Source organism: Bemisia tabaci, chromosome 9 (assembly GCF_918797505.1).
Source record: "Bemisia tabaci chromosome 9, PGI_BMITA_v3".
NCBI lineage: Eukaryota > Metazoa > Arthropoda > Insecta > Hemiptera > Aleyrodidae > Bemisia > Bemisia tabaci.
Genome location: NC_092801.1, coordinates 14,069,149 through 14,079,991, shown reverse-complemented (window position 1 = coordinate 14,079,991; position 10,843 = coordinate 14,069,149). Strand labels below are relative to the sequence as shown.

The following is a 10,843-nucleotide window of genomic DNA, read 5'->3' as shown; positions in this document are numbered from 1 at the left end:
ATAATCAAACCAGAGCACATAGGTTGATATAGAGCAAATAAATTTTGGTCGAAGTTCAGTGACAGTCGCATGTGAAGGCCGAGGCTCATACTCTAGTAGTTTTTAGACTTTAGTCATGAGCATGCATTCTGTGATGTAAATGCAGCTTCCTTTCGAGAGTTTGGCACAATTTCGGTGTAATTTCGTTAACGTAATTTACCTGAATTACATCTATCGCTTCGGTCAGGTACAGGATCTGACATAAACATGACGACATAACCTCACTTATGATTTGTCACATCCGTTAAATAAAATAAAGATATCACTTGATCATTTTAAGAGAAACCATCGGGATCTAGGAGAACACGTGCGACGAATAATAGAATTTGTAAATATAGTAGTTAGCATCTACAAAGAATTAGACTCTTATCTAAATTAGGTAAATCTATTCACAAATCACAACTAGTTAGAGGCTGGTAACGAGTAACGACCGACCAGGGGAATTTTGTTCCCGAAACTCGGACGGACCTGAACCTGAACAGAATGAACCAATGGCATTGAACCACTACCGGTTTTTCTCTAAATAATTCAAAAGATTACAGCTAAAATTGTGAAAGATATTAGCCGATGCTGAATTATCCGTGCGATGAAGCCCTATTAAATGTGGTAGAAATGAAATCCTCATATCCTCAACCTTGATCCTTTGTAGGTTTCACTGGAATCGGCCGACGTGTAAGCGAGAAATCTGCTGTGAAAGGTGGTCTTGACGGGGAGGTCGTTAGTCAGTTTAGTCGTTTTTACGTAATTTCTCTTCTAAAACATTTGGAATGTTAAAATAAAGTCAAAAGCGGCACACACGGTAACATGGCGATTCTTTAGGTACCCACTTTTATGGGTCTAAGGTTTACCGTTATCGCGGAGTTTGAGTGACTTTTGCAGGACCTTGGATTCTTGAAATTCAAATTTCCCGGCAAAGTGAAAAGTAAAATTTTCGTCGTTTTGGGTCATTAAGTGCTTATAACTTTTTGAAAACTCAATGGATCTTAATGAAACCCTTAAACGCCATCCGGCTAACTTAGCTGCGTCCATAGACACCAAGATCGTTGGAATCCGTGCCGCCGTTTGCTCTGAATTCCATTCTAAATCGAATCAATTTTCAGATTAAGGGAGTTGCCTGTGACTAAGAGTGTCGGCCACCCGTTTGTTATCGGGACTTTAGTAGGACGTCATTTTCCTCGACCGGGAGTGGCTACCGCCACTCTTGATCCCAGTTGCTTATTCCAAAACACAAGGTTCGGATACAAATCTCCAAGCGCACACTCACCAGTCTCCGATACCAGACCCATACTGGAGGATATGGTCTATTGATCCAAAAAATTTTACAAGTCCGAAAATCCAATTTCCGGAATCAGACCCTACTCTCCAGTATCCGATACCAGGTCCATATTGTAGGATATGGTCTATCGTGGATGCCGTCTAAATTTTACAAGTCCGAAATCTCGGAAACTAAAAGTCGTATCAAAATTCGGTCAGTACAGTTTTCCGATCTTCGATAGTGTAAAAGAATCGCATCGGTCCGCTACGGATCGGAGGAGGGTAATTTTCCGAAAATTTTTTAATTGCCCGAATCAGACCCTAATCTCCAGTCTCCGATACCAGACCCATACTAGAAGATACGGTCTTTCGAAATCAAAAATTTTTACAAGTCCGAAAATCCAATTTCCGGAATCAGACCCTAATCTCCAGTCTCCGATACCAGGCCCATACTGTAAAATACGGTCTTTCGAAGCCGCCAAAATTTTACAAGTCCGAAATCTCGAAAACCAAAACTCGTATCGAAATTCGGTCCGTACAGTTTTCCGATCTTCGATAATGGAAAAGAATCGAATCGATCCGCGGCGGATCGGAGGATGGTGATTTTCCGAAAATTTTCCAATTTTCCGAATCAGACCCTAATCTACACTATCTGATACCAACCCATATGGTAAGATACGGTCTCTCGAAACTGAAAAATTTTACAAGTCCGAAAATCCGAATTTTTTGCACAAATTGGCAACATTGTATCGAAAAAAATCAAGTAATTTCTCGCCCCATCTGGCAACACTGTAAAATGCGATGTTGCAAAATTTCTCCAATAAATAAATCATTTATTTACGTGCCCCGTTCGGCAACGCTGCTGCGCCATCTTGAAAAATACACCATTGCATAACCCGAAAAATGAAGGGGCATTATTACACCATTGCATAACCCGCATATTGAAGGGGCAACATGCAATACTTTCTTTTTACAGCGTTGCCATATTAAACAATAATCCCTATACAACGCTGTAATTTAATTCCTATTTTTCTGCACAATCATGCGACGCTGTTGGATAATTTGCTGTTCTAAGATTCCCATTTTCTCCCTACTGTTACCACATCTATACAATAACTTAACCGTTTATTTCTTTTGGAACCATCACCCATAAAATGCAGTGTTGTTCGGATTTCCCCGGGTAGAGACGATCACTTTACGGATCAAAAGGGTGTCTGACGAGGGCCAAAGCGACTTGGTCGTTGTGTGATCCGACTCGGGGTATAACTGAGCACGCTCGATGTCAGTTTCGACAGGGTCGCATTGACCCCGGTAAAATACAATACTACCACATCGAATTAATAATTTAAATGTTTGTATTTCTGTACCGTCACCCAACGCTGTAAAATGCGGTACTGCCAAATCGAAGCAATAATTTAATCATTCATTTTTCTGCACCATCACCCAACGCTGTAAAATGCGGTGCTGCCATTTCTAATCAATAATTTAAATATTTATTTTTCTGCAAAATCTGGCAACATTGTAAAATGCGCTGTTGCCACTTAGAACCAATTATTTAATTATTTATTTTTCCGCACAATCTGACAACAGCTGGGCGCAAACCGGCATTTTCACCCTACTTTACAGAGTCAATTTCATTTCAATACATAACGGGATTTACCACCGGTGTTTCGGCTATTATAGGCCCGAAATATATTTAAATCGACTTATTTTCCAGCAGTTTGATAGAATATTTTTCAGTTTGTTTTAATTTTTTCAATAGCCACTGTTCCTGGAGAATCTGATAATTCTTTGCTTGAAGCAGATCAAAAAACTTAAGCTCGCTCGAATGGCTTTCTACGTTCACAATACACGGTCTCACCGAAGTGCGTAGTTTAACTCTCAGTGTTGGATCTTTCATGTGTTGCTTGCCTATATTAAAATCTCTGGAAATGAAAACTAATGAGGTTGATATATACTGATCAATGACGCGCCTTGTCAACACATCATGTTGGAGTTCACGGCTTGTTTTTTTTAACAAGCTTTAAATAGCCCCCGTCGGATAATCCCACGTTTACGACCAGCCCAAGGTCACCATTGTCTGATTGGGAGACCATCAAACTCGAGTCCTCTGGCTGGGAATCGAACCTCTTGGTTATATTATAGGGCCAGCGCTACAACCACTACACCACGGGAGACTGACTTTGATTCGCGAAAGATATCTTTTTGGTATGCATCTTTCAGTGGGATCGAGCCTAGAAGAAGGGAAGAAAAATAGACTAGTCAATAAAAGCATAAATGTATTAAGGCGAGAGCAGATAGTTAAAACGCCTCTCTCTTTTTCTTATCCAGCAGCAGAAAGTAAAAGTGGTTCGCGTTTATTTTAATGTTACCTTGTACTCGGAACCCTCCAGATTGGTTGGAGATGCCATCAAATTGTGTTTATTCGCATGATTCTCAGATTTCTGAAAAAAAACAAAAATAAAACGACTGCGATGAGCTATTGACACACTGAGATAATCCACAAACAAAATAATATTGTTTTTAATACTTACATCATATTTTTGGGAACGAAGTTTTGCAAGAAGACGAGGTACACATAAACGTGAACTTGACTGGAATCATAATCAGCGCACTTCATTTTGAATTCAGAAACACGAATTACAAGTATAAAGTAGAAATGAAGACTTGAGCGTAATTTTTACAGGATTTTGCCAGGATTTTTTTCGTATTTTTACAAGATTTTTTCGTGTCATTTACTAGACTTTTACCGTATTACATACAGGTTTTTTACAGGGTTTTTATTTGTGATCTAACCCAAGTCAGGTGGTGTCAAGTGACCTAACCTAACCCGAGTCAGGTGGCGTCGAGTGACCTAACCTAACCCGAGGGTGACAGGTGGAATTGTCCAATACAAAATGTCCAATTACCAAAAATGTCCACGATGAAATGCCAAAAAATTGTTTGTCCAACGCAAAATGTCCATGAACTGCGATGTCCAATGAACAAATTGTCCAATTTCTTTTATGTCCTACTGAAAAAATTTCCAAAATAATTTGTCCAAATAAAGATACTTAATATTGTTTCGGTCCACGATAATTGTTAAAAGCTAAAAATGTGGTACCTCTTTAAGGATCATCGGCAGGTGGGACCTCAGTGGTGGGCTTCTTTAGTCGATCGCAGATGGCCTCGAAGGTACTTATCCATTGTCTCTTCATTTTTATATTGTTCATAGTTTCCGTCAATATTTTCAATCCAAGGCAGATTGGTAACATGACGGCGATTGACTGGATATTCGATCTGTGTGTGACCGCCTCGGATTTATAGTATCAGCCGCTCGACGTCATACTGGATATCCTTATTGTAATCAAGAAAGCGCCAAATGTTAATATGATGAGCAATTATGATCCTCTGTAGGATGCTGTGAAAGCCCTGCGCAGGGTTCGTTGTACAGTGCATGCGGTTGAGAATTGACTGGTAGACATTCCAAAACAGGGGCGAGAAGAGAGGAGGTCTTGCCCGTCTCCTACCTCGCGCCGGATGACCTCGTACGTACGTGTTTTCAAGGTTCGTCGCAAGCTGTAGTTAGTCTTTATCTTCTTTTTCAGCGACAATCGCATCGAACACCTCTTTCAAATCATCAAGACGGACAAAAGGCAATCCAAAGATTTGCTGGATCTGTCTCCTCTGTTCTGGATTTTCTCTATCCAGATATGGTTCGCGAAGCTCTTTATTCACGACGTTCCGCCAAATCGCTTGAGTCCGATGAAAGAGGCAGCTGTGTTGTGTTGCATTAGGGAAGGCTGTTCGAAAAGTGCTAATGGCGGCGGCCTCAAAATCGGTTCAGATGTGTTCTGGTGCTAAGACAATCTCAAGTTCCTCTGCAATCCTACAACTTTTGAAGCGTGCTAGTGTAGGACGCCTCCGTTTTCTTTTGCATGTGGACGTAAACAAGAGGAAATACATGGTCCTGAAACGCACCGTGAATTGTGTATAACTGCATAAATTGTTGCGGTACAGTTTTAAATGTACCGTCTCCGTACATTAGTCTTGAAACTGACAAAATTCTTAAATTGGCCTGCGTTGTGTAAATGAGAAATCTGTTGTCGGGCAAAGTATCTTCGGAGTCCAAAAATATTAACAACTGGTTATTTTTAGTAGCATTATACGGTGGTGAAATAGTGACGTCTTCTAGGGAGGCATGAACTGGCGGGCGTTGTTCGTTCTGCGTGGTATTCATTATGCGCCGCAGAAAGTTCCGGTCAGGCATCATCAGTAGAACATCGTCATCCTCCACTGCACCAACTACATCCATTCCTTTGTTTAATGGGGGTTCATTAGGCGACTCTCTAGCCCTCCTTTTCACGGTATTCACCACCTTCCTAACGTCAGCAGCAACATGATCCGGTTCATGAGTATGTTTCCTTTTGCCACTTTTCTTTATGGTAATTTCTTCCAAATTGGCGTTTGTGATACAGCGTGCATTACATACTTTCCTCCCGCGCACCGCCGATAAAATGATGCGTTTTTTGGATTTTTAAAATGATAATGGTTCATGTATCATTGTGCAAAAGAATCATCCCTTTTACTTTATTCCAGCTCATCTCCTCCGAAGATAAAATGTCAATTGCGTCCATTTTGAAGTAACTGACATAAAAAATTCTGTAAAAAACGAACACTACACCAAAGGAGGAGTTGCGTCAAGGGCTTTTTCCGGCCCCACTTGGATTTTGCTAAATGTTTCATATATTCAAAGCACTAGTCCTAGTTAGACGTTCTGCCAAATATTTTGTCGGACGGAGCTCGTACAAACTGCAGCAGCACTTCAAACCCAAGGACGATTAGGTCACTCGATACCACCAAACTCGGGTCAGGTTACTCGAAACCACTGCACTTACAATTAGATTACTTTATATTTTGATAGCTCAAAGATTGATAGTTAGATTCAAATCGATGGATCGAATATCGATATTGATGTATCAAAGATCGATAGTTGGGTCACTCCGTACCACTCGAATTGGGTCAGATTTGGTCATTCCACACCACCGGACTTAAATTAGGTCAAAATTGAGAATTTTGTAAACAATTTTGCAAAAATACGGTGAAAATTTTGGTTCGGTTTTACTTGACACCACCTGACTCGGGCTGGTGCTCAGTGGAAATGTCCAGTAGGAAATATCCAATAAGAATAATGTCCTAGTTAAAATGTCCAATTAAAGGAATGTCCCAAAAAGAATTTCCATGATTAAAAAATGTCCTATTAGGAAGAATGTCCTACAAAAAATATGTTCCAAAAAAGATGTGTCTAAACGGAATTGTGGACGATCATGTCCAAAATATTAAATCACTATAGTTTTCTCAATTTTGGATTATGATATCATTCATGATATTTATCACCTGCTGAGATTAAAATAAGTTGGCTTATTTTCATGAATGGCTTGCAATTTGCCGTCCTCCGTTACCACGATAGCATTTATCTAACAGCTGTAACAGTTTCGTTTCAAGAAAATTTAAAGTTGGACCTCCGTGGTTAGGTCACAACATTCTGTTGTAAGTTTTTGGTATTTTTTATCTTACTGTAATTTATCTCAAAATTGCCTAAAATTTAGCTGAAAGAGCTAACAACAGTTTCGGTGCTCTTGCCGCTCCAGTCGGTGGTGCTTCATTTCTACACAAGAACGGGAGATTTTTGTGCAGATCGTGGAGGTGTTCCGGATAGAATAAATCAACGTCGAGGACGTAGCCGCAAGGAGCGTCGTCGGGTAGATTCGGAAAAGTCTGCGCCAGATCCGATAATTGCTGTGCTTTGGGGGCCCAACTGTAGTAATCATATGGTAGAGGTTTGCTAATGGTGTGTGCGTACAGTGTCGTTATATCGAGATATTGGGTGTATGTCAGTGGTATTTGTTGACCAACTTGCTCCGGCACCAGCGGATTGTTGGCCACAACGTGACGTTTACCACCTTTGTTATACCGTCTCGGATCGCGCTCATAATCATAAACACCATATCCATGTCCTTGAAAAGTTGGATCTTTATTTTACTCATTTTCGAAAAAGGCGTCAAGCGCGAAACCGGGTAGGGTCAGGTAATTCGCACAGTCCAATCCGTAGTGTTTCATCCCGAATTGGCGGAATTCCTTGAATACGTCACTGAGGAGGAACACGTCGAGTTGCAAGTAGAAATTGGAATACTCGCGAAGATTAGCGGAACGGAAAACTTGCCACACTTGAAGGAACCGTCCATGTCCCTCTTCGTGAATGTGTGTTTGACTCAGCCTATTGAAGAACGCCTCTTGCAGTAGTGGACTCCTCTCGTTCATTTTCCCCAGACTGTTAATATAACCGTACGGAAAGGGAGCTTTTCGACGAACCATCTCGAATTCCTCCTGCGTGCGACACAGCTTCCTTGTCCGCACGAACGAATCGCGCGGTATCGTTTGCGCCAGTTTATCCAACGATGCAGGCAGGAAGCGGAAGGAATCGATAAACTTGACCGTGAACCTTTTTCCCACATGGACAGTCACACTGACGTAGTTCTGTTCCGTGTGCGGTATTATGTCCAAACGGTGAGGAAACTTGATTAGAGCTGGCATTACGTCGTAAAAATCGTATCTCGATCCGTTATGGAGGGTGACTTTTACACACTATTCGTGTGTGAATACTAAGTTACAATTGGAACATACAGCCTTGCGATAGTTCGACTCCTTTTTTGTCTTTTGATGATTATGATATCTGACTTTTACGATGCCGGGCAGTGAGAAATCTAAACTACAATGACCGCATTTATCTGCGGCTTCGAAAGAGACCTGATCTGCTTCTGTCATTTTAATTCCGGTCTCTTTATCGTTGTAGCATTTTGTGACCCTCTCTGCGAGATCGATGATCTCCTCGAGGAATTTGATATGGGCCTGCTCGCCAAGGTAAAGCTTTGGTCGGGCCATTTGAAAAACGGAATCCTCCGTCACGAACAGGTAGGCGTGCGACATGGGTTTATGGTGGGAATATGCAGACGTTGAATGCGTTGAACCAACATGAATCTCTTCTACGTATGATTCAAAATCCGCGTAAATTATGTTATAATGTTCAATTTGCTTACGATGATTCCCGAATTCTAGATAGTCTTTGTCTAGGAAAGTACATATGAAGGCGTCTTTACTCAAGGCCAAGCAAAGAACCTTGTATTGATTTAAAGCGTCCATCGAGTACTTATGTGTAAACACTTCTTGCAGATAAAGATGCAATGAGGGCAAGCGCTAGCGAGCCCTCAACCCCAAAAAACCCACCCGCCTCAAATTCAATCCCCCTAAATGCGTTGAAATGAGTACCCCTGGCAGTGGTCGGGAACGCGCGGATTACGGACCTGGACGCTGGATTCGGTGTGTTTTTCCTCGGAGACAAAACACCGTGGGAATCCTCGAAGATTCTGGGTTACATGGATTAGTCGCCGAGGAGGAGCAGACCGTGCTCAGCGGAAAAGAAGCGGGTTTGCACATGCACGGACGGGCCTCGGCCAATATGACATCAGCGGCCGGAAGTGAGGACTGTCATGTTGCTTCCGGCGCTTTTCCAAATACCTTTCGCATTGGCCGAACACCCGGCTGCGCCCGGAGCAATGCGACAGCGCTGATCGTTTCCCCGAACGAAGTGCCGCGTCTGGGTAAGCCCATTGCAAATTTTCTCATCCCTTGCCACCCCCTTCCCCAAAAACCTTACTTGGGGCTGGTCGTAGCCCCGTTTTTCCCTAAATTACGACCTGGTGGACACGCCCCCTCCCGTTTGTTTCTTTTTGTTTGAGTTTTGTTTCATAGTTGCCCCCTTTTATCATTTCGTGAGTTTTCCACCCCTGTTGCAAATGGTGGTGGCTAGGCCGGGTAGTTGGACATTCCTATTGAATCTCCATTGAGCCAACTACTTTCCCTTTCTCGCAGCCCAAGCAGAATGTTCCCCTAAATTTCATAGCCCAACCACTAATTTCCTTTGTATTAATGTTTTTTTAAAATCTCTTTTACTTGGTTTGTACTAAGAGACATTGGCTCTTGTTGCCTGCCCTCGTTCGGGGGGTGGCTCGTCGCGTGCGGGTGCGGTGCCCCTCCCGTCGGTTGGGGGCTTCTCCTCCCTTTGCCTGTTGAAAGTCAGTGCAGGTGAGTTTGAGAGGAGTGATACCTGCCGAGCAAAAGTAGTTCTCGAGAACGGCCGGCTGTTGTCTGGGCTCTGGGGGTGGGGGGTTCCTGGCTGCACGAGGTCTGGGCTCGTATCTTACCTCGCGCGTGGTGGGCTGCGTCCGCGGGGTGGGGGTGGGCTTCAAGAGTTATTTCTGTGAGACTTCGGTCTTAATAATAGTAGCATAATTAACTACTCTGTTGTTAATTTTTTTTTTCCTTTGTAATTACTAGTAGAAGCAATGAATGTAATATCCTATGTGATAGTTTTCAATAAAATATTAGAAAAAAAAATCTCTCATTCTCAATTTTTTCGCATTTTCAAATTTTTTTCAGGTTTCAAGTACCCGTCAAGTCTTATTTTCCTATGTTTGTTAGCCATTTTTTTTCTCTTTCTTTCTTTTTTCAATTGTATTTTCTTTTAGGTTCCTTAATCTAAAGTGTAGCTGATTATTTAATTGGTCTTCTTTTTGAAATTTATTGCTCATTTGTCTCTCGGGAAAGTGCTTATTGATTATTTCTGAAATTCTCATAATTTCAATCTCACCATGAGTTACTTAAGGACCTAAAAGAAAGGAACATCCCATAAATCGTGTGATCGCAACCCCTCCCCCCCCTTCCGCGCATACTGCAAGGAAATAATCGTGCCGTTGCGCAATTTCACGCCGTATTAACCGTTGGCTTAAACCCGGTGCGCAAAAACTCATACTGAACTTTCCCTTGTTCATTGTACTGTTCAACTTTTTTTGCTTTCAAAAAATTATCTTCTTGAACCCACACCCTTAGCCAAGCTACGAGAATCGTCGTGTGTTTATTTGTGTAAAATAAATTTTAATTTTTTTTTGGTTCCCCTCTTCTTTTTACCTCTTAGTAATTTGAATCTAGACCCAGAATTCGGGCAGCTTGACCCAGCAATATTCTTAAATTAACTCAGAATACACACGCTTTGTTGACCGAACTGTGCCGAGTTGCATGTGAATGCACACCTTCACCCTTTTAGCGCATGGTCGGGTTGTCGACGTCAAATTTGCCACGGTCGTACCACTCTTAGAGGAAGAGAACGTCTTAGTTAGGGACACTGAGGTGAAGATCTCCGAAGTTCTCGACTTGCTGAAGCCCATTCCCGGCATAAACTTGTAGAGTGTATCGAGAACAGAAAACCCGGATTCTTTGACCGCTCGACCCCCTGTCGGTTGAATATCCTTAGCGAACGGTATAAAAGCGTGGAAGATTACAACCGTGACACCCGTGCCAAGAATCCTACCCTAAAGGAAATCGTTTACAGTGACGACGGTCACATCACAAATTTATACGAGTTAAAGAGCCCTCAGATTAAGATTGAATTAGCCAAGCGGGGTTACGTATATACGTTCGCAGTTAGCCCTCGCGCGTGCCGCACTTACGTGGATAA

At 42.1% G+C, this 10,843-nt stretch overlaps 1 protein-coding gene across 3 annotated transcripts in view; it reads right to left on the bottom strand.

The window, feature by feature from the left end:
* LOC109040337 (uncharacterized) overlaps positions 1–10,843 on the bottom strand; it is a 183,794-nt gene that overhangs the window by 87,262 nt on the left and 85,689 nt on the right. Inside the window, exon 1 of one of the 3 annotated variants that reach the window (XM_072304272.1) lies at positions 3,666–5,113. The exons of the other annotated variants lie outside the window; for them this stretch is intronic. Coding sequence (XP_072160373.1) covers positions 3,666–3,704 — 39 coding nt within the window. The 5' untranslated portion in view covers positions 3,705–5,113. Of the gene's footprint in view, positions 1–3,665; positions 5,114–10,843 lie in introns of those variants that run through there. 3 annotated transcript variants of the gene reach the window in all.